We start from the raw sequence: 24,209 nt of genomic DNA, 5'->3' as shown, positions 1-24,209 counted from the left end.
CCGTTCCAAAGAATTCCTTTAAGGCAAAGAAATTCAGATATACAGGAAAAGGTTTAGGGGCTGGTTGCATCACTTCCTCTTACCGCTTCCCATAACTCTCTTCTCCCACTTCTGCAGTCAAAATAATTGAAAAGCAGACCAAAATAGTAAGAGCAATATTTGATGTGCACAATCAGGTTGAGAGACGATTGTTTTATATACAACTCCGCATTTTAACAGGCAAACCAAAGATGTTTCTCTGCAAATCCGTTTTCACACTTCGACATGACTGATGAACCAGTTGTTCAAGATAAAAACGGGCAAAGGTATCTTTTCAACTACCCTTTTTTCAGTTAGCATCTTCCTCTTTCGGTTTCAGAGGCAGGCATAAGACAAGAGGGAGGAACCTGCAAACTGCATGTTATGACTTGGAACAAACAAATATTTTTGTCTTGCATCAATTTCATTCACACATACCCTTTTGAGACGAGGCTACAGGAAAGAATCAGGATAGACAGGATGATACAGCTTTTTCTAGAAAACCATGAAGAAAATAAGGGAACAGCATGTGGTAATTTTTGATGCTTTATTCTTTAACAAAATAGATTCTCTGTGCTGTTCATGAGTAGATAAAGGAGGAGAACGTCCTCTGAATACAGTATTTACAGCCGATTTTGTACAGATCATTATGAACATGACACTTCAGGCTTCCTCCAGTAAGCTCACAGGGACAAATATACAAGAACACATGCTCCCCTCACATAACACCGTACAAACCCCACTCCCCTCGCATCATAAACCAAACACCCCACATGCATACACAGCACCCACCAGTCTTCCAAAAATGGGAAGATTCTTTGACAATGGCTTCCTCAACCTTGTCAACCATGTACATTACATAAGAATTGCGAGCATCTTTCATCCAAGTTCAGCATCTCAATCTAAAGCATTGCAAAATTCATGACACACAGCTGTACAGATCCCTTTAAGGGCAATATTCAATGTGGATTATACACGACCTATACAAGTTCATTAGCTTTTTGGATCCTTCAGATGTTTTCAATTAACGTCCATCATTTAGGAACTCTGCAAAACACCAATTCTGCGGAGAAGCTGTTGCTGTTTGGCTTTCAGTTTTCTCTTCTCCTGAGCTTGACGTCGTTGGCAGGAATGTAGCTTCAGCAAGTATTCCGTCGCCTGCGTCAGAATGGTCACCTTTGAGGTTTTTGTAGACCCAGACAGTCCTGGAATTTCCCCCCTGAGCGCTTGGAACCTGGAGCGAAGGTCATCCCTCCTCTTCCTCTCCAGGAAGTTACGACGCTGTTCGTTTGAGTCCTCCGAGTCTGAGGTGGCAGGCGAGGAGAGCGGAGACGGCGGCTCCAGACACGGTCGTTTGCTGGTGGACTCCTCCTCCTCCTCATCATCGAAATCATCCTCAGGGTCAGTGTCAGGTGAAGGGGCAGCGTAATTGTGCTGCTGCCGATGCAGGGACACGTGGAAGCGCTTGGGACACGGTCCAAATGGATCTGCGCTCACTGTGATGGTTACTGGTGTCCGGCGGCTTGGAGGGCGACCGCGCTTCGGTCGGTTGTCAACGGTCACCACATCGATCTCATCATCATCCTCTTCATCTGAGATGACAAAATATGACCCATTTAGAGAAGATATACAGCATGCCAACACAGAATGACAGACTTCTTTGATATTGTAAGAAAACAGACTAGCTAAACGAAAGTCTGCATGCATAGACTATAGACTGACTAGTACTTTTTATTAATCCTCTTATTAAAATTCATCTGTAAGAACGGAGGAAGAATTTGAGTTCTTGAGAAGCGCCCTATAGTGTGACTTCCCATGGTTATGCCAACAGAAAGTGTTTCAATTTACCACATAAAGGGCAATACACTTTTTGGATGAGTCTCTGACACATCTGTTTTAGGAAGTTAAACAAGTGTTGTTTTGAGTGGGAAATTTAAAATCTATACTGGTGGTTGTCACACCCTATGCAGCAGGCCATCTTCCTACATCACCCATGCCTTTAAGCCAATTACATTTTATCAATCGTCCAAACTCTTACCCGAGGAATCTGAACGACACTCAGAACCGGAAGACCCTGCAGCAACTTTCTTATGCGGGACAGGAAGCTCAAGTACAGCCGCCGGATTCACGCACTGTGCCGCCTTAGCGACGGTCACGGGCGTGCCCGGTGCAGCACGAGGACCCTTCTGTGCAGCCGAGGCTGTGTGCAATGAGGTCGTCGTCTGAACCTGCGCGCTCATCTGTGCTTTCTCGAGCAGGTGATTCGTGGAAAATCCGCTCCACATGCAGTCTTTGATAACGATCGAGCCAAGATTTCCAAAAATGTCCAATGGGTCAAACTTGTACAACCCCTCGTATTCCTCATCACATGTTAATGTCTTCGGGGGTGCCCACCCGAGTCGATCCCCCGGTAACAAGTCTCCATCCAGCGTCCTTGAAGGCGACATGGGTGGGGTGGGAAGCAGCTCGAATTTCTTCCATATATCCTCACTCGGTGCTGTCGATTTAAAGAAGTCCTCTAACGTGTCCATCTCGTCGTAAAAGTAGTGCTCCATCTCCCAGCCGTATAGCGGGTGCGTGTTTACTTCAGGCATTGCTGCAGAACTTTAACAGGTATCTGTGAAGACAACGGACCGTGGTATTAAATCAATGAGAGCTACCCACGTGCGTCCGTCTTTTTGCGCAGACAGAACTGCAGATATGCATCAGGGAGCGACAAAACAGCCAAAGTAACAAGTTAAAGTCGCCGATTAACGCGGGTGGGAAACAAACCAGATTCAGGAATTTCCTAAAGAACCAGATCGTACTTTTTAAGACCGCGGTGTTCCATTAAGATTAGACGCACTTTGATCCCACGAAATATAAAAACACGCAATGCATTTAAATGATCCAGGAAACGCACGCGCTCAAACAAACACACTCAAGTTATCATATAGTCGTTGTTTGATTATAAATTAACCTACCGATTAATGCATGGGGTCGCAGACCTGCAAAGTCCAGGGAGAATCAACGGAACAGACAGAACAAAGAAGCGCAGAGTCCGGTTGCGGGACCGAGGACAACTCCGGCGCTCATGCGCTCTGAACAATAGTGCGTGCGACACCAACTGTCTTTGTTCCGTGGCCGTTTAACCTGAACAACGAGAAAAGTTTTTTTTCGTCTTGCGAAAATAAAGCAGGTGTCCTGTTACAACGGCAGCAACGATCGATCCGCGTGGTGCAGTGCAGCCGCACCCTCCCCCAGCCCGCTGCCGGTAAAAGTGCTTTCGCGCCAGATCTGCGTCTTTGTGTGAGAGAGCGCAGCGTGGCCACACCCACCGGAGGCGCGGGGCGGGCGAAGCGTGTGAACCACCGCTCATTGTGAATGTGAAGGTTGTAAAATGAGTATTTGAATGAAAATAAAACACTCTACGTCACTATTCAATTCTAAACATGATTGGGCTGACGTGAACCTTTAATGATCTTCTGATGCAGGTCACTCCACCGATCGATATGTTGCGTCTAAACTGATGAAGAAAACAAGCGCCGATCCTTTAAAACCAAGACGCACGCGGTAGAAGTAATTGCTTTTTATCTCGAGTCTTCTGGTAAAACATCTTTACAAATAATATAGTTGTTTTATAATAAAGTTTTTCAGCTAATTGTTGTTCGCTCTTTAGAAGATTGCACCACGGCTGCAGACAATCTGATAACATTTACATTTAGTCATTTAGCAGACGCTTTTATCCAATACAAAGAGTATATTGATAAAAATATGAACGTGCTCAATATTAAATGATAAGGAAAAACAATGCACCACATACCACTAGTATCCCACACTGTCTTTTAAAATGTTATTTTATATATAAATTGATACATATATATTCTGCACCCACATGACGGATTTGTGGTCCAGTATTCAGCACCCCACCCCTCACTAAACGCTGGGGGTACCGTGTGAACGTTAGTCCAGCAGGAGTGTGAATGCTTGACCTTACAGGGCATCAAACAACTACACAAATGACCAAAGCAGACACAACACTAATCCATCTAGCAACCAACAGGGTTGCAGCAAAGAAAATATTTTGTTCAGATTTAGTTTACACTTTAGGCCCGACAGTTTTCAACAAATTAATTAGATGCAATGTTTACAAGTTAGTCCATGTATTGCAAATTGGATTTCTGGCCAGAAGTTTTTTTATTTCACATCTGAGATGTGTGTGTGTGTATTAAATCACCATTGAATTTCTTCACAAATGGAAGTTGGAGAATGGGAATTATATTATGACACTGCCCATATGAAAATTGACCATTGTTACTAACCATAATTACCTAAAATGTTTGTAGTAAACTGTAGTTATACAAGTGGTAAACAATAAGCACTCACAAAACGCAGGTAGCCTAACATGGTTGCTATTATCTTAAGTTGGTACATGCAGCTAATAATGCATTTTTTAAAAGACTTTGTGGGATATTCACACATGCTCAAATGTTCTTTTTACTGCACTGGACATCTGTTGTCTGAAATTGGTCCGTCAAAACACCGGGTCAAGTGGTCAAAAAGCTTACAATGGCCGTGCTTACAGAACCAACCATTCATACACTTCAGAGGTTTAGCGTTTAAGCGCCCCCTACCGTCTAAAGAAACATGGCACCTTCTATCCCATCATTAGATTAAGAGAAACAAAAGAATCATTTTTGTTGTTTCGTCCATCCCCCATTCTTCCACCACAGAGGAAAAATCCCCTGTCTTCTTCATTCCTGCCTTGAGGGTTTGTGTTTGATGAATTCCCTCATCATGTCATTCCAAACCTGCATGACTTTCTTTCTTTTGCAGAACACAAAGGAAAATATTTTGAAAAAGGTTGGTAACTGTTAAACATTGACTTTTATGGTGTGGATACAAATATCTCTTCTTGTGTTCCACAGAAGAAAGAGTCATATACAGGTTTTGTATATGAGAATTAAACTCAAACATCGTAACAAGCCACCAACACAAAAGCAATCAACTGATGACATGCCAATGGTTTTTAAATCCCCCACTCTTCTTTTCAAGTCATTCGTTCTCCCCTCTTCTGCTTCTTCTCTTCTTTTCCCTCCATCCCCCGCTTCAAAAGAGGCAAAAACTTGCCACTGTCTTTGTTAAGGCGACATATTAGCCCTATAACAAAGGGTTAAGAGAGGGTTAGTGCTGCAGGCTAGCGGTCGCTGTGATAGGAGCTGGTATTGTTCTACAGTCTCATGCGCATATGGAGAAAGGACGGTAACCTCACACTATTCGCATCAGTTATTATTTCATGTTGTCTTCACACACTCAGAGTTTCTAAAGAAGAATAAAAAAAGGGTAAATTACCTTATTAGGCAAATGTGTAAAATTACAAGAGATGATAAAGTAGAATCGTATAAATACAAAATCTAAGGAAAATAAGTAAGCTATGGATGAAGACAAGAGTTGGTAAATAAGACAGCAGCCACTCTTATCCCTGTGGAAATAATAACCCATCTAAAGAAGTGTGTTTGCAATCTTTCAAAGTCAAATTTTGTTATTGTATAAAATAGAGCTCTGAATGAATGCTTTAGTTGCAAAAGTGTGTACTTATGATTATTGACAAACAACAAGTATGTTGAATTTAATTGTATTATTTGATGTGGAGGTGTGTGGGTATAGCAAAGATTTGCTTATTTAGAATATCAGTCTAGTTTTTCCCCCCAATTTATTTTCAGAAATTGCTCCGATAAATTTTTTACAAGAGTATGTGTTTTTGCATAAAGTGCAAAAGTGAATAATTTGGTGTGGGGCATAAAAGTGTTAGATGGGCAATTTCTGCATTGACTCATTAAATCATTTTGACATACTGTATACTGCTTTTTATCATCATGTTTAGAGGTCTTTTTTTTATAAAACATTCCTACAAACTGCCTATAGTTTCTTTGCTTATTGTGTGTGTGTTTATACTCACTAGTGTTCTAATGATTTGATGAAAACTAAGGAAATAATTTTGGACTTCGGAAAATCTAAGTGCACAGAGCACTCTGCACTTTGTATACACAGTGGAGGTGGAGAGAGTGGAGAGCTTTAAATTCCTCGTTCTGCACATCTCGGCTGACCTAACCTGGTCCACACAAATCTACCAGCAGGTGGGGAAGGCACAACAAACACTTTACTGGCTCTTGAAACACGCTCGCCTACCTCAAAACCCTGACTTCTATCGTTCTGCCATAAAGACCCTGTTAACTTACTGCTGCAAGGTGTGGTACTCTAGCGTTACAGAAGAGAAAAGGAAGGACCTGCAGAGCGTAGTGAGGGCAGCTGAGCATGTGATTGGTCACTGCCCATACTCCATGATATCTACACTGGCCGACTTCAGAAGACGGCCAACAGCGTTTCAAAACACTCCGCTTACCCTGGACATCACCTGTTCTCCCCCTTACCTTCTGGGAGAAGGTACAGACTAATAAAAGCCAACACCAACAGACTGAAAAACAGTTTCTTCTCCCATGCAGTTAGATACATTATCACACACTCCCAACCAAACTAAACTGTGCAATAAAAAACTCCTATAAGAGTGCAATAACCCTCCCCTTCTACATTACTCTGCTGCACTATCACTTTACTTGCAGTGTCAATGCACTAGCTCTACTAGAGTTTTTCGATTTTTGTGTGTATTTAGGTCTTTGTCTATGCATATAGGTATTTGGCTGCTCTTGCATTTAACTGTATATATTTTATTTCTATTTCTTATAACTTTATAATTGTGATTTTTATTATTGTTCACCTGTTTAAACTGCATTTCATTGTTCCTGAGCCAAATGTCTGTCAAACATTAATTGTAAAAAAGACTAGTTTCTTTTAAAAGAACAAGCCCTTATTAAATAGATAAAGTAAAAAATATTCCAAACAACAACCATGGAAAACCAAAATAAATACATTTGTTTCGCTATATAAAACAAAGAAAATAACAGAAGTTTTCACACGTTATGTGGTTTCTTTCTAATGAATTTTAATGAGCAACAAGCATGTAATACTATTCTTATCCCTGGAATAAGTGCTTGTTCTTTAAACAGCTTGTGTTTATTGCAATTAAGGTTTAATGGAAATTTGTTTTTAAGTGGTCGTTGTTTCATTATAATGGACTTTTATGGGCCAGATTTATCACATTATCCAATGACTCAATCTTTGCAGTGCCATGACAAAGTTCTTGACCTTGCGTTAAACCCTGTCAAGTGTTTTAGAAAGTATTCCAGTCATTGGTGCCCCCAGAAAATTTTAATAGGGGCGGCCACTAGGAGGCTATAGCAAAATCTTGGGGTGGCACCAAAAACAAACAAAAAATCCAGTGTAATGTGTGTTATACTTGTTTACGTTTGTTTCTGGTGGCGCCAATCAATCTACAATTTTTTTTGTGGCTGCAGCGGGTGTTGCATTTTATTGCATTTTATTGCTGTTTGTTTTCTACTATTTCCTGTTGAAAACTGAATTTTCTTCCCAGTCTCAGTGATTCCAAAAGCACGGGTCATTTGCTTCAGGATATTTGTCCTATTCTCGATTTTCCTTTTGCAGTTCCACTTAAAACAGGTCATAGAAATGTTCTCAATATATTGTTCAGTGTCAAACATAGAAATGAAAATGGCAACAACTTAAGTTTCAATTGTATATGACCCCATATAATCGTGTATGACTGGGAAGCCGTCATATATCTCACCAAGAGCCCAAACCTCATGTTGCTTGAATTTCGCTTATTGCTCCCCAAACACTTTGGAAGTCACTTTGGATAAAAGCGTCTGCTGAATGACTAAATGTAAATGTTGAATTAAAAACGACCTGAATTACACTCCATAAAAAACGATTTTAAGGTCAATCCTGTTAGGCCTACATGTCCTTTTGGCTCTAATGTACCACTCGTCGCAGTACTTGGATGATTCTATTTAAAAAAATAGATAAACATCAAATGTCAATATTAATTCATTATATATAATAAGTATATAATAAATATAATGCTTCTACAATGTCTGCTGTTCAGTGTTATTGTGATCAACACACAATTGATCTTCTTTCTAAATATGTTGTGCTAATTTTGCATTGTTTATTTTCTTGAGAAGCACGTCCTCCCACGATACTTCGAAGATAAAGCACCTGCAGATAAAAATCCTCTACGTTGCGCTCCGTCTCACTTTTCTCTATTGCCACGAGTGACGAGATCGTGGGCGTGGGCACTCCAGCTTTTAAACGTCAGTAGTGAAGTACAGGCAGGCTGAGCAGCATCTCGTTTCACTGAAAGACGAAAGCGGAAACGGTACACTGACAAACACTGATACTTTAGTAAAACAAACAAACAAATAAATCATCGCACTCCGCTCCGGGAGCAACATCACACCTTACCATTGTTATGGCAAAAGGAGAAGGAGCCGAGGAATTTCCACCCGGTTTGTTACCTTCAGCCAAACCCGTGACTCAAGATGATATCAAAATCGCCAAGGTAGGTCACCCAGAGTAAAATAAAAACGTGCTCATTGATGATATATATAGAATACATACAGGGATATTTATGTACAGGTAAATGGTGGATGCTACAACAGTGCATTATTTAGCACGTGCCACGCGACCGTTGTCGTTTTAAGCGGAAGAGATACGAGTATACCGGCGCCCAACTGTAAAGGCATATTTCTGAATAAAAGTTAACTTAATAAGTATTTAAGGACTTATTGCAATGGATAGATGCTTTCTTTGCTAAGGCGTGTCTGTGAGAAAAAACGGATTGGAAGGGGCCGCGTTCACTCACGCGCATCTGTGTAAATGTATTACATTAATTTGTAAATAAATATTTTGCGTTTACTTCATTAGTAGTATTTGGTATTTTAAAGATTAATGGTATAAATAACTGCATGCTAAAATATTCCTGCTTGCCTGTTTTTACCAGCGCACCCTGCTTGCGAAGACAAGCGTTGACCAAAGCAATTGGCAATGCATTGACCAAACTTTTTATGTAGACATGCCGGACCTCATTGGCTGGATGGGATCATCAGTGTGTGCCGGTAATGACCAGGGTAGTACCTGGTTGCATCCGATAACAAGATGTCGAATTTTTAACAGTCAGATGAGTTTATATGTAATGTCCCTGCACAGCCAGAGCAGAGGGAGCAAACATCTTAATCCTACTAAAATGAAACGGCAAGAGGCCTCAAGCTGTTCTGAAGGAGCTTTGATACCGAGCGCTGGGATTCTATGGAAACAAAAGCGCTCCACATGGAACTCTTCATTAGAAATGTATCTTGTCCTCTTGCTGTGAAAAGTTTACTGGTCTCTAGGTTCTTATTTTACACTGTACGATCATTTTTATTGTTCTTTCCTGATCTCTCTCTCTCTCTTTTTGTCCCATCAGCTTCCACGACAGCAGGAGAGGGTTACAGCTCTGACTGTGTGCAGCAAGGTGTGTTTTGCAATCGGAGGGGCTCCATATCAGATCACGGGAAGTGCCTTGGGCTTCTTTTTGCAAATCTTCTTGCTGGATGTGGCACAGGTGAGCGCACAGTAGAATAACTAGAGAGAGAGAGAGAGAGAGAGAGAGAGAGAGAGAGAGAGAGAGAGAGAATAAAAATAATAACTGAATCTGTTTTTCTAGTTGGATCCTATCAGTGCTTCTGTAATCCTGTTTGTGGGTCGGGCCTGGGATGCTGTGACCGATCCCACAGTTGGCTTTTTAGTAAGCAGAACTCCATGGACACGCCACGGACGCATGATGCCCTGGTATGTTTTTAAAAACGTCCAGAGTGAACGTTTCTGTAATGTCTGATGAATGTCAGAAAGTTGGTGACATGAGCCTGTATTCTATTCGTTTTGCTGGCCGAGAGTTATGAGGGCAGGCTAGAGAAGTCATTTCTTTGGGACTGTTCTCTTAAAATGTAATTTTAACGTAAATTTGCATGGTACCTGCATAATGCTGAGAAGTTTTTCTCGTTTAATTCAATGTCGTTTAACAATTTGAAAAATGGATCTGTTGCTGTCACACCAATATGTAGTTAATGCAATATGACTACAGGCATAAAGAGAGAAATTCAAAGGAGTGCATGTGAAATGTAATGCTAATCTAGTGTCAGTATCTGGGAAAGACATGAGTCAAGTGCAGAGCTCCACAAGCTGCTTTCTGATTGGCTGAACTGACCACACCACCAGGAGTGACCAATCAGATTACATGTAGCGTGCAGGCAACGTGAGAGGCAGTTGACTTGCTGATCACAATGTACGTTATTCAGTTTTGAGATTATTTTTAAGCACCATGTACCACAAAAACAAAGAATTTGTTGTATAGATTGGAAAAGCAGATGGGCTGCTCTCATTCGTAAAATACTGTATATTGTCTTTGGGTTTTACATTATGCATTTAAATTGCATTTTAATACATTGAGTTTTGCATGTCTGCAGTGGCCGATATTACATATTTTAGCGTATGACACTAAAATACAGTTTGGTTTACATTTATATATTGTTGTGTTGTAAGGTCAAAAAAACCCATTTCAAAATTAATACCTTTTAGTGTATGCATGTATTGTAATACTGAAGTTTACTTCTGGTTTGTGGTAAATCATCGTTCAGAACGACTGGTGTTGTTGTTGTTTTTTTACTTTAATGGCATTAGTGCCCAAACATTGGTTGAAGGAGGTGTGATCCGAAATCCTTTTCACGACTGCCAGCTCTCACTGGCTCGGATTGTTTGACAAAATGAAAGTGAGCAGTCCAGCAGGAGTCATTTCCTCATTTAACCTTCATAACGTTTAATGGATTAAAATGACTAAAGTGTTATGATATGATGATTGATAAAACAAAACAAAAACGCTGCCCCCCATGCTTTTACAGTTAGATGATGATGATACTATCTTTTCTCTGCAGGATTCTGGTGTCCACCGTGCCCGCTGTGTTGTGTTATTTCCTGATATGGGTGGTTCCTCCTATAGAGAAAGGAAAGATGTTGTGGTATCTGGTCTTTTACTGTCTGTTCCAGTCACTCCAGACAGTTAGTACATGCACTCAAACACCTACGGATAATTCAAATTGTACATTTACATAGTTGAAAATGCACTACCTTTGACTAAATGCATGTGTCTTCTGATCATTAAAATATAAAGGCTTGGATATAAAAACTTTTAATGAATTGTGAGCTCAAACTATTGAATTGTCTATGACATATAAGAGAATGAAATTCATTTTGCAATGTCAATGAGCTTCAATACAGATTAAGAAGTACAGTACGGATTAAAAAAGCATCCCAGGTGGCTCCACATTCCATACTTACTGGCAAGTTAACTGTTATTCTGAAAATAACAAATAATTGAAAAATGACAGATACGTTATTGACAAAATTATAATAAAGATTTAAGTAGGTGTGACCCGACTTTGTTAATGTATAATACTTGCATATACTGCATATTAATATCATTTAAGTGTAAGATGGTAAACGAACTGTGTGTGTGTGTTTGTGTTTGAATAGTGTTTTCATGTGCCGTATTCTTCTCTGACCATGTTCATCAGCAGTGAACAGAAAGAACGGGATTCAGCAACAGCATACCGTAAGAACATCCACGCACAGTCGCACGCACGTTTTCATACCTTGTACTTTTACATCACTTAACAGCTGTGCCATATGATGCTACTTAATATCTGTCCTAACTCTACCCCTCTTTTTCAGGCATGACTATAGAGGTGTTGGGTTCAGTAGTTGGCACTGCTGTTCAAGGCCAGATTGTGGGCACAGCCAACAGCCCCTGCATTAACAGCACGTCTGTGACCAACAGCTCCAATCACTCCATGCACAGCAATAGTTCTCAAATCTTAATAGATGATCAAATATTTTATGAGGTGAGGGGGCGGAGTCGAGCCAAATCCAGACAGAATTTTATATTGTAGCTTTCCTGTAGCTCAGTGGTTAGAGCACGGCACTAGCAATGCCAAGGTCGTGAGTTCGATCCCAGGGGATTCCACATACTTCGAAAAAAATGTATAGTATAATGCAATGTAAGTCGCTTTGGATAAAAGTGTCTGCCAAATGCCTAAAATTTTTTATGTAAAAATGCAATTTAAGATGCCTGCCAAATGCATAAATGTAAATTCTGTATCATTCTTAACCAACTGATCATGAGAACGATCTCTCTCTCTCTCCCACACAGAGGCGTGCGTATATGATTTCATCTGCAGCCATAAGTTTAATCTATGTTCTGTGTGCTGTTGTGCTGTTTCTTGGAGTGAGAGAGCTAGGCAGTGAGTTATCTTCCTTTATATGTGCACACACACATTACACAACATTAAATATAGCAAAGTTTTCATTATTATTCTGTTTCTTTCTCAGATGATGGGGGTTTGAAAGCAAATAGGGCCATGTCATTTCGAACTGGCCTGCGTCTGGTAATGAGTCACGGGCCGTATGTTAAACTAGTGCTGGCCTTCCTCTTCACATCTCTGGGTTTCATGGTAAGAGTGATGTTTTTACAGCATGCAAACCTGGGATGTCCAAATTCTCAGTTGGAAAACACTGTACTTTTCAAATGATAAAATACTGTGTTGTCAAAATTGAAAAGCACTTTTCAATACTGTTTATTGGTTGCATATTTGCTAAACCCAGTGACAAACAAAAAGGGTGCCTAATAATATTGATTTATGACAAAAAATTAAAATCACCGAACCAAGTTCTTGCGATGTAAGGTTTCAGAAGAACAGCAGCGATATATGAAAAGATCTGTTTGTGAGTTAGTGAGAGGCAGATGGCACTTTCTGGAACTCACAATTGTTCTTCTTTATAGAAATGTGCCACATCCCTCAATATAGAGTGAGAGAGTTGTCATGCATGATATTAGCTTTACAATCTAAATTCGTCACAAGCAAAGTTCACAATTCAATTCAGAATGAAACTGAGTCTGGAAAAACGAGTCATAATTTTTACAGAAATCTTCAGTCATTTGATGGGAACTACCTTTGTGTTTTTTTCAGCTTTTGGAAGGAAATTTTGCTGTATTCATCAAATACACGCTGGGATTCAGAAATGAATTTCAAAATATCTTACTGGTCATAATGGTGAGTAACTAGACTTGTGCTCGTGAATTGTTTGTTTTTACATTTAACATCACACTCAGGATTGTTGGATGAGGTTTGTCGCCTCCTTAGCGATGAAAGACCTTCTTTTTTTGTTTAAGAGCACCATTGACTTGAGTCAACAGATAAAGAGTGTGTTAACTGTAGCAACCTAAACAGAATTGAAATGAAAACGCAGGTGTCCTCTTTAACTGTGTTTACTGTTATATGTTAAGATTAAAGTAATTGACATATGACTTCTCTTTCCAGCTGTCTGCCACTGTCACCATCCCCATGTGGCAATGGTTCCTCTGCCGGTTTGGAAAGAAAATGGCCGTATACATCGGCATTTCGGTGGGTATCTGATGCTCGTGTTGCATCAGTGTAAAATGTGTGTGATATCATTGATCATAAACCTTGAGTTTGTGTTGTAGTGGGCGGTGCCTTTCATGATTCTGGTGGTGTGTATAAGCAGCAACCTCATTGTTTCTTACATTGTATCCGTTGCGGCTGGTGCCAGTGTTGCTGCGGCCTTCCTTCTGCCTTGGTGAGTGTTTGTTTGTGGCTCCTATGCAAAAAGACAGTTTTGTTCTAAATTTGAGATTTACTTTAATGAACAAATTTACATTTGATCTGTTAAAACTCTTTGTGCATTCTCTATGAGCTTCCATGACTGACTATGAATGAACACATGACAACTTTGTTGCATTAAATATTCAATTTAGATTCTCAGACACAAAAGTGTATGTGCTTTTGTTTCAGGTCCATGCTTCCAGATGTGGTAGATGATTTCAAAGTCCAGAATCCCGATTCTCACGGCCATGAGGCTATTTTCTTCTCCTTCTATGTGTTCTTTACCAAATTTGCCTCTGGAGTGTCTCTTGGGGTATCAACTCTAGCATTGAGGTAGCCTTCTCTTCATTCTGCGTAGTCAAGCCCTGTTATGTGTCTGTGAGAGATGATCATAAATTCACATCTGTAAATGAGATTCCTTTTGCCTTTTTCACTTTAATCCATCATGAGATGAATTATATTTTCCTGCACATATCGCCACAAGCAATATTTGCATGCATGTCCTCATTTTTCATCTTAATCAGTCACTTTGTTGTTCTGTCTCTTTAGTTTTGCAGGATATGTGACGGGGGGTTGTGTCCAGCCGGATTCTGTGAATTTTACATTGAAAATGTTGGTGTCTGCTGCTCCTGTAGCTCTTATAGTTCTGGGGCTGATCATCTTTAAAATGTATCCCATTGATGAAAAACGCAGACAGTATAACAACAAACAACTCCAGCTGCTACTGCTGTAAGTGTCACATAATATTCACAGAGATCAATTTCACAAGTGTCTGTTATCAAAATAAGAATGTTGTGCTGTTTCTATTAACCTGCAGGAGGAGTGATGATCAAGACTCTGAGATGGAAGCCTTGCAGCCTGCTATCAAAGCCTAAACAACAGCCATTCCTGTTCCAACTGTGTCCCACAGAGGGTGCCAAAACGCACATTACCAAATGCAAAGGGAAATTAATCTGTTGAGCTCTCAAAAGGAGAGAACTTTCCTTGCTCAGCTGGTTAACAGTGGAGGATAGAGATGAACCCTTAAATATCTGCACTACTGTGACAACATGTTGTTGTTTAGGCTGTAAAAACAAGTCACCTGTTTGCTGCTTATAAGATCTCCTTTGTGAACACAGGTAGACCTATAAAGTAAAATAATTGAGGTTCGAATTATAAAAAAAACCTTCTCAATGTGAAGATGGATTCAAAGATTTTTTTTCTGAATGTTAAGTTGCAGTCGTTTGAGAAAATGTTGTGAAGTTTGTTTGTTTGTTTGGAACGGAGTTAAAGTATTTATAATGAAACAAAAAGGACACTTTCCATTTATTTAATTGTTAAATGTGTTGGCAGATGATTTGTTTTTCTCGAATGGTTCTGTATTTATTTGTAGTGCCTTATACTGCGTTAAATTATGAGATTGGTTAAAAACCTGGTTAAATCAGATAAAAGAAATGAACACTGGACTTGCAATTGTATGAGAGCGTGTGTTCCTTCACAAGATACAAATGTTCAACATACTGTTATTTTGTTATTCTCTAAAAACATGCTCCATGGGGGCAATCTCTCTAATGTTTTGCTTTATAACTTGCACTCATTGTAAACCTCTGACATGATCAAACGTGAGAGACTTTGTTTGTGAAAATGGATTTACGTTGCCCACCTTGTGAAGGTTGGATGATTTCATGGGTTTATCTTAAAAACAGCACAGAGAACTACACATGTACAATGTGTATATGTTTTATGGTCTTTAAAAACAAAACTATTTGTGTATTTATTCTGGGTTTATTAAACGACTACTGTACATACGGTTTTAGGTCGTGCAACTTGCAATAATGTGTCGTTATTTATTTTATAAAATCTTTGTGCTTTGGTTACTAAAATATTCTCATTATGAATATAGATTATTTTTGCGGCTTTCATGGGCGCCTCGGGGCTTTTCCAGAAGCGATATGGTACCCTCTAGCGACCAATATCGCGCAGTGCAGGCGGAAATCAATTACGAACGGCAATAAACCTCGGCTGATTGAACCAATCCTATTTGAACACCCCGACCTTTTACAAACGCTTGTTCGATGTTTGAGTCAGTAAGATAAACACGACCTCAAGAACACTTCACCAAAGTCTTGATATGAAAGTGAGCGTTTATACTCGTGTGATTCTAAACTTGGTCATCGCAATTTTGTTCAGCCCCAGATTGATGCATAGTGTCTCGTCTTTAAATTCGGTCGACCATCCACAAACAGACCACCAGAAACACTCCGAAGAGCTTCAGCGGGGAGATCTGTTCACACTGGCGCGGTACAAAGTTAGGCCAAAACATCGTCCCACTGAATCAGTACCTGTCGAGGATCACCTGCCCAAATCCGACCGTCGAATTGAGGAATCGGACGTGTCGGTGAATTGCTCGAGCAACGGTTTTGTCTTAACTGTGAAGCGGACTTCACGCGGTTTTACCGCCGCCCAGGAGGAGCTGACGCTCGGGGAAACTTGCAAGAGTAACGGAGTGCTCGAGCCACATAACGATCTGCTCTTTACCTACGCGCTCACGGACTGCCAGGGTGAAACACACGTGAGCTTTATTTGAGGAAAACACTTCGTACATATCGTATTTCGTCGTTTGCTAAGAATGACAGACTTGATTTCCACATAACAGGTGCTTCCTGATTATATCGTGTTTAAATATTTGCTCCGTTACGTGCCGCAGCCACACCGAATCCACTTCCGGCCTCACCAAGTGGGCGTGGAGTGTCGCATTAAAAGGTAACATTATGTCACAATTAGTATTATTAATTTACTTTCATAATCCATTTCATACCATTAACATAATTGTAATTTATTTTAATAATTTTAGTAAGAACAGCCACGGTTAAATTAAATATGGCAGTGTGGGTGGCATAAAGTTGGCTTGACGTTTAGGGGCCGTCTGTAAAGTTGCATACAACATCGAAAAACACGTTTCTAACTACAGTAGCCTTTGAAGAGAAATACTTAATATAACAAAAAACAAATCATGTGCGAAAGTTAATTTACACATACCACATTGATGATGAAGTCACAAAGCTATTTTGTGTGTGACTTTAGAGACACCACATGTCACAGATAAAGATACATTACAAATTCTCGTTCTACTATCATGAACCATCAGATGAGTTTAAAGCCACAGCAAAATGGCTGGGTGTTTTTTTGGGCCTTATTCCACAGTGGGATTATAATGTGTTTTATTGACCTTCCATCAAATAACCAGACCCACCAAACATTAATTCAATACAAATCGGATTATAACCATTGTAGTCATTACGTATTCTGTGATGGTTTGTTTTATTTCAGTATTAGTATGCATTTCATGAGCTGTTTTTCATTTTTTGACAAATACTACTATGATCGTCATTCAGGCACCAGGTGCACAGTGAAGTAGTAAGACCAACGTGGCAGGTATCGTTGCATAAAAGTATCCGGAGCCGGTTGGGTGACTTTCGGATTCAGCTCATGGATGGTAAGGTTCAAGCCACACACTTTAAAGATAATTTAATCAAACCTCGGCACATTTGTCTTATGTGTGGTCTTTGTATTTAAGACAATATTTGAAGAAAGAGTTTATTAAAATACAAAGGCAAAGGATAAAATGGATACAAAAAAGGACAGAATATGACACGTCATTTTAACCACTGTGCAAATTGTAAAACACTTCACAATAATGGTCACAATTGGGAAACATTATTAATTGTTCTATGTCTTTGTCTGTGCTTTAGATTCTTGGTCTTCTCCGGTCAGATCTGCTGTTTATATGCTGGGTCAGGGACTAAATGTCCAGATCTCCACTCAGCATCAATACGCTGGAGTCAAACTCTTCATCAACAGTTGTTATGTGACTTCAACCCAAAACGTGCACCAAGCCACCGAATACAGCATCATAGACAACTTTGGGTGGGTGGACCAATATGTAGCAGTCGTCAACATATTCTTTATACTATAACTAGACCAAAAAATTTGCACATACTAACACTGACTCTCTTTCTCTTATACTGTACAGGTGTTTACGAGAGAGCCTCATTAATCCAAATGCCAGATTCAGATTTTCCAAAGCAGACAACATTGTCCAGTTCTCCTTTGATACTTTTCAGTTCATTGATGCTCCCGATGCCCAGGTGTGTTTGATGCTGTAGTTTGCGGATCACTAACAAGAATTTATTTTATGGCAAGCACCACTGTATATCACTGTGCTTTGTGATTTTTTTTTTTTGTGTGTAATCACATTTTTGTGTTTTATCTTTTGTAGGTTTTGCTCCATTGTGAGCTCTCCGTTTCGGGTGGAGGCCCCAGTCCAGTGCAGAAATCTTGCTTCTACAACCACGTAAAAAACAGGTCTGCAGTGTTTCACAAATTGTGAAAACGCCCAATTTTGTCCCAAATGGTTTTCATGGCTTTTAAAAGTAATGTTCATATGATGCCTCGACAATGATGTCTTGCTTTCACAGATGGATCTCTGTGTCTGGTCATGATTCTGTTTGCGACTGCTGTGCTTCTGTCTGTAACCACATGAAAACCAAACGCTTAATAGATGAAGGCAAGTAAAGGAAAGTTTGTTAAAGGGTCAGACATACTTTTGTCAAATTGCAAGTTGCATATTTAAAGTAGTTTCTGTTAAGTTACCAAACAGGATCGCATATGATTTTTGTAACAAGATTCGAACACTCCTCATGTCTTTCCTGTGAAGTTAATCAATCAGATTCCCCTAAAAATTCACCTTTGACCTACCTTTTTAAAATTTTTAGCATATTATGGTTAGTTGAACATTATTCAAGATGACATTATTCCTAATTCTCAATGCTTACAGTAAAATAGAGTTCTTTCTTTTGTGTGTTAGGGTTCGGGTTCGTAAGTAGTGATCAAGTTGCCTTCGCTGATCCTGTGACCTCGCCTTCCTCAACTTTTGCCTCTTCAACTCTAGACTCTACTGTCTTGGCTCACAACAATGTTGATGCTATCTGGTTAGAAGCAAATCGGGTCAATGAGTCACAAAGTTCCCATACCCACAATGATTCTGCCGCCTCTGTTACCCTGAGCTCTTTTGAGGACCATTTTGAGACGCAAAATGAGTCTCTCACCAGAAGAGTGGAACTCATAGAGGAGGTAAAGAAAGTGATGGAGGTAGAGAATCAAGGAGATGTGGAGGTTCTGATGGCCACCAGTGAGAGCTTTGTAAGATTCGAAAGACCAAAAGAGATTACTAAATTTACACGCAAAGAAACTGGGCAGAAGGTAGATTCTATGGAGCAGGGTGCATCACTGGGCCAGTCAGAACACAGGGTGAAGACCAATCTAGTGAAGGGGCTAATAAAAGATCTTGGAGAGGGCAAAGCTCCAATGAAGACGTCAGTTGTGGTGACAACAATGGAGGAACGTTCTAAAATTGATGATTCGACACTGGGTGACGGCGAAACACAGGATTTAATTGCGTCATCTGTCATTGCAGAAGAGGAAGATGAAAGTTCAACAAATGATGAGGAAAATTTAGGTTTTCTGTTTGAAGAGAAATTTGAGTTTCCAATTGGATTGGATGATCTAATGGAGCGGGGGCTTGTGAGGAAAATGGACTTTATAAAAGACCCTGATTATTTTATTCCAGAGGATACATGATTTAAATCTCTAGACTACTTGAACAGTTTTTCTTTCCTTTTTCTGAGGAATAAATCATACAACTGAGTCACACTAAAGAAGTCTTGACTTGTGCTTAGGAATGAAGAAAATATTTTTCACATGCCTTGTAGTGTTAAACAACTTTTACATGCGTTCCACCCTCTTGAGTTAGGTCTGGTTAAAGTCAGGATGGTCTGCTACAGTGTACTGATTCCACGGTTTGTCATGCATTGCTTTCATCCTGGTCATCTGTCTATTAATCATTATTCATGTAACTTTTAACAAACGGTGATATATTAAGGCAAACATTCTCGGATGCTATGCAGCAATATTTGAGACAAACAATATGCTCATCGCTGTTTTTAAACTACATACAAAACACTGCCCACAATAAGTCAAATTCCAAAACAGTGCAGTTTATTGGCAAGAGCTAACATAAATAACAATTTTAATACATTGTTTTACATTTATTTCACTGTGTTTACAATCTGAAACCTGTTTGAAGATGTGATCTTATTCATTTCCAGTTTTGATGGAACTAAAATTCAATAAATTGTTCATATACTGTAATTGACTTTGAAAACCTGTAGGTTTTTACCTACTGAAAAACAGTAGGTAAAGGTCAATAACGTTCAAGGTACAAAATCACTTGTTACGTTCAAGGTATAAAATCACTTGTAATTACACAGACTACCTGTTTAGATCTTTGTAGGTAAAATAAGGTCTAAACGAATGAAAACAACATGGACAACTGATCACAAACGATGATGTATTTCATTGGATTTCAAATTTATCTCTCAAGATATGTAACTATCTACATTTTGAGTTGACAAAAATAGCAGATTTTCAAACAATGGATCTTTGCATGCAGGGCAGAGGATGGAAATGATGCAGTAAAATGCCTATAAAAAATACTGGATTTAAAATACTCAAAAACATACCGTCAATAACATTTAAGTTTCGATTTCAGTTAAATTGAAATATTAACCAAAATGTTGCTATAATGCAAGAATATCATCATTCTGCTAAAATACTGCATTTGCACAGAATAATTTTCAACTGTTCAGCGCACCCCTGTTCCAATGTTACATGAACAACGATGAAAAGGATCTATGTGCAGATCAAATAGTGGTTGAAACAGTTCCAAGCACCAAAGATAGAAAATATATAATTTCAAATAGAAATTGAATCGAACACAAGATGCAAAACGAAGGACATTACCACAGCACAGAACACAAGCACGTGGCCTATAAATATCAATGCTGTCTAAGCTGCAAGTAACATCTTTGTAAAAAATGTTTTTTCGAAATTATTTATTTAATTTTATATAGACTGCTTATTCAATCGATTGAAATGTTAACTTATAAAAAAACATTTAGACAATGCTGCTAAGGTTAATAACTTAAATAACAATAAAAGTCCTAATACTATAACTTTTTTTCGGGAAATTCTCGAAGTATCATACATTGTTTATTGGTTTATAATTATTTTGAACGTTCCATTGAGAGCTTGACTTTCATCCATAGGTAGCTTCTTATTCAAGCTGTTTTTTCCATTCGGGTTTCTTCTCGACACAAAACCTAAACCTATTATGATTAACATCAACAGTAACAGCAACAGAATTCCAGGAATCAATGTGAAGCATCCGTGACATCTTTCTTCTGGCTCACTTTGCTTCTCTCTCTTATCTGTAAATAAACATGGAACAAGAAAATGGAAAATTTTAGTCAATCCGAATTTTGGGTATCAGTTAAATAGTCTCCAAACTACCTAGCATGGACTCTTAAGTTTACTTCTTCAGACACTTGTTATAATTGTATTGAATATAGGGCATTTTAAAATGTTACCTGAGTACAGCTGTATCTCCCTACTGATCTTTTGTCCCAGGAGATTGTTATACAGTATGAAAGTCAGAGAGGAATTGGTGACTGCAGTGAGATTTATCCAACTAGACACACTGTAAAGTCCTGTATGTGTGTCTTGGGCAAGGTGTGTTTGTGTCTGGTTTGTGATATCGTCTGAGTTTTTTTCTATCAGCCACTGCAGTGTAGGAGAGGGATGTCCCCCCTCTGATGTCACTAGTAGGTTGACTCCATCCTTTAGCACAGAGAACTTTAGACGAGGCTCAGAGTAAAACGCTGAAAACAAAACAAATAGATGTTAGTTAAAACCCAGGATTAGTGCCGCCCAAATCTGAGAAAGAGACTGCCTTATGCTAATGTTTAAAAAAACTGTCTCCTTAAAAAGCATTTACCTGCAATATTTACTCCAAAACTTTTCTTCTGGCTGCCAGAGTTTGTGCTGATAAAGCAGGTGTACACACCAGTGTCCTTCAGAGTGACTTTGTCCAGTCTAAGTGAAGCATTTCCTCGTGCCATCTCACGATTGAACAGGCTGGTACGTTTGGAATAGAGAGGATTCTGACGGTCGAGCTGGTCCCGGCTGTAGTAGAAACTGTGAACAACATCCAGGCCACGCTGCCATGTGATCACAGTGCTTCCCAGATCCCATGAACCGTCCACTTGAAAAGTGCAAGGCAGGGTGAGCACTTGACCGTGAAACCCAAGGAGAGTGTCGTTGGGCACAGTAATCTCAAACTCAGCTAGAGTGAAGAAAAGCAAATGTTAATTCACTATGAAAGATTTAGTTGAATAAACACATTTGGCTTCCATGATCCCATTTATTACTGTCACAGATAAGTTTTCTTCCAAATGGACTAAACTAATAACCATTAAACTGCAAAGCATTCCCAAATGTGGTATTAAATAGTATTTCTTAATACTTCATATGTACTGTTGTTTTAACGTTAATAAGGACTAGATGTTAGAGGAGTAGTTCTATTGTGTTTTTTGTTAGCGCTCATTAAGCCAATAAACAAGGTGATTGAACATGCAGGAACAACAATGGAAAAGAACCTTTTTTGGAACATTTTGAATATTATAATGGATGCAATAAATTAATTTCCATTTGTGGATCAGTAATAGATATTTTAATAGGCCTAAACGTTTCTAAAGATGTAAATACATTTACGACACTGAAACTCAAAAGTAAATGATTAAAAACTATATTTCTCTGTTCCTCATTTTACATTGATTGTATACGTATAGCCAACATTTGAATGACCTAGAACATTTGAAATCTTAAACTTATTTACCATTTACAAAAACATTTATGAATACTTTTTCACCATTTATAGATGTATTTAACTTATGAAATGTCTTTAATCCCCGTACAAATGGAACTGCAAAAACATTGTAATAGTTTCTTGGTTGATACTTATTACATAAACACAGAATTGATATGCCTAAAACAACTTACAGATATTATCAGAGAGGCTTTGTAAAGATAATGTTAGATCATAAAATTAATCCATACTTAAGGCTTAAATGTAAAAGTGACTTACTGAAACCAAACGCTTCGAAAAGAAGGAGAGACAGGCAGAAGACCAAAATATTCCGGTTCATATCACGGCAAGCCTGACTTTTGAGAGGTAAATCCAAGAACGCTGTGGGGATCTCTCTTCAGATCCCTCCAGGTGAAATGTGACGGGTTGAGAGGACGGATTCTAGCTAAAGAGCACATGGAGCTCCCTCTAATATAATGCAGTAAAACCTGTTGATCCATAAAGACATTAGGTCGATATGGTGACAAAACAAAGGCTTGGCTTTGCGTCATTAGCTCTATTTTTAGACGCAAACTTTTGCTGTCGCTATGGCAATATGCTTTCCTTGAGAAAAAAAACCGGAAATCCAACCTGAATGAACCAAAATAATAAAGTAGCAATCATCAAATCCTTTTAACAGTTTATTTTACAGATTTGTGATGACAGAAAACATACATTACAATTTACCATAGGTGTCATAAAATGTACTGATGACTTAACTTGAGACAAGGATTTCATTGATGTTAGATTTCTCTCTAAATTAAGTTTGACAGGCACGAATTAATTAGTGATATAACATAATAAGTCGCGTTTTTCCATGAGGTAGCTACATACATAGGTAATTCATCAAATGAATGTAAGTAAGCTCATTCTAACTTAGTCATAGAACCTGAAATAAATATGTAGCTATGAATATGACACTAGACCTGCAGTTCCTGAAATAAATCAAGTTTACCACTCAAGACAGGTGCACAAAATGGCGTCAGCACGTCCCACTACAAACACACTATTTTGACACTTCTGTAATAAACGATGAAAGGCAAGAATACTGTCACGTTGATAGATTTTGCAGTTGATCGTCGATCATTTCTCTCTTTAAATCCACTTTGACATTTGCACCGCGTCTCTCGCGTGTTTTCGAGTTGGCATCATCCCAATAGTGGCCGCACCTCTTAATGGCAAAATCTTGGTATAGCCTACCTCTGTCATTAGTTTCTATGGCATTCTTCCATGACCTTTATTTGTTTAAAATCGACTGAACAACGCTACTGAAATCATAATGAAATAAATTCTTACAAATCCAACTTTGATGCTCAATAGGATATGTCATAATTTGAGACTTGGCATTGACTTCACATTTGTATTTTTTAAATCAATTTAAGCGAATTTAAATAATTGAAACAACGCCACGAGAGCATGTGTTATTGAATTGGACAGAATCAGAATGCAGTTCTTTAAAGACCTCCTTTAAAGGCTGACGTGATCTCCTTGTTTTATTTATAGTAGCCTACATTACCATAAGTATAACCCAACGGTATACTAATTCCAAAGCCTACCAAAAAGTAATTATAACAATCGAGGATTAGTTGAATATTTGTTGGAAATATTGTCAGAAGTTTAAAATAATTCATCGTATACTGTTTGCGGCAAGGACTAGTGATTTTAAAATGTCCAAATAAAGAAAACTGACGGAAGAAGACGTATTTCTTCTGTGAGTTCAACGGTAGGCCGGTATGTTTAATCTGCTCACAAGCCGTGGCTGTGCAAAACGAGTACAATATTAAACGGCACTATGAGATATA

At 38.9% G+C, this 24,209-nt stretch overlaps 4 protein-coding genes across 4 annotated transcripts; 2 read left to right on the top strand and 2 right to left on the bottom strand.

Annotated features, from left to right (window-relative positions):
- Positions 1-433: 433 nt before the first annotated feature.
- mycla (MYCL proto-oncogene, bHLH transcription factor a) lies at positions 434-3,445 on the bottom strand. The gene is made up of 3 exons (XM_079472598.1): positions 2,982-3,445; positions 2,057-2,635; positions 434-1,610 (listed from the first exon to the last, which is right to left on the bottom strand). Exons 2-3 carry the CDS (start codon positions 2,610-2,612, stop codon positions 1,057-1,059), a joined length of 1,110 nt encoding a protein of 369 aa, XP_079328724.1. The 5' UTR covers positions 2,613-2,635; positions 2,982-3,445; the 3' UTR covers positions 434-1,056.
- A 4,664-nt stretch (positions 3,446-8,109) lies between these two features.
- On the top strand, positions 8,110-15,528 carry mfsd2aa (MFSD2 lysolipid transporter A, lysophospholipid a). The gene is made up of 14 exons (XM_079472800.1): positions 8,110-8,473; positions 9,377-9,514; positions 9,617-9,741; positions 10,881-11,004; positions 11,479-11,557; positions 11,677-11,846; positions 12,155-12,245; positions 12,334-12,455; positions 12,972-13,055; positions 13,323-13,406; positions 13,487-13,599; positions 13,815-13,958; positions 14,175-14,354; positions 14,443-15,528. Exons 1-14 carry the CDS (start codon positions 8,384-8,386, stop codon positions 14,498-14,500), a joined length of 1,602 nt encoding a protein of 533 aa, XP_079328926.1. The 5' UTR covers positions 8,110-8,383; the 3' UTR covers positions 14,501-15,528.
- A 2-nt stretch (positions 15,529-15,530) lies between these two features.
- On the top strand, positions 15,531-19,878 carry LOC306903539 (uncharacterized protein). Its single transcript, XM_079472799.1, has 8 exons — positions 15,531-16,176; positions 16,261-16,367; positions 17,000-17,100; positions 17,357-17,531; positions 17,638-17,752; positions 17,884-17,969; positions 18,083-18,171; positions 18,472-19,878. Exons 1-8 carry the CDS (start codon positions 15,736-15,738, stop codon positions 19,242-19,244), a joined length of 1,887 nt encoding a protein of 628 aa, XP_079328925.1. The 5' UTR covers positions 15,531-15,735; the 3' UTR covers positions 19,245-19,878.
- Positions 19,641-23,587, bottom strand: LOC306903541 (V-set domain-containing T-cell activation inhibitor 1-like). The gene is made up of 4 exons (XM_079472801.1): positions 22,648-23,587; positions 21,499-21,846; positions 21,092-21,382; positions 19,641-20,932 (listed from the first exon to the last, which is right to left on the bottom strand). Exons 1-4 carry the CDS (start codon positions 22,706-22,708, stop codon positions 20,715-20,717), a joined length of 918 nt encoding a protein of 305 aa, XP_079328927.1. The 5' UTR covers positions 22,709-23,587; the 3' UTR covers positions 19,641-20,714.
- Positions 23,588-24,209: the final 622 nt, after the last annotated feature.

The sequence above is a fragment of the Barbatula barbatula genome, assembly GCF_947034865.1.
Source record: "Barbatula barbatula genome assembly, chromosome: 14".
NCBI classification, from domain to species: domain Eukaryota; kingdom Metazoa; phylum Chordata; class Actinopteri; order Cypriniformes; family Nemacheilidae; genus Barbatula; species Barbatula barbatula.
This window is presented reverse-complemented; position numbering and strand designations above follow the sequence as displayed.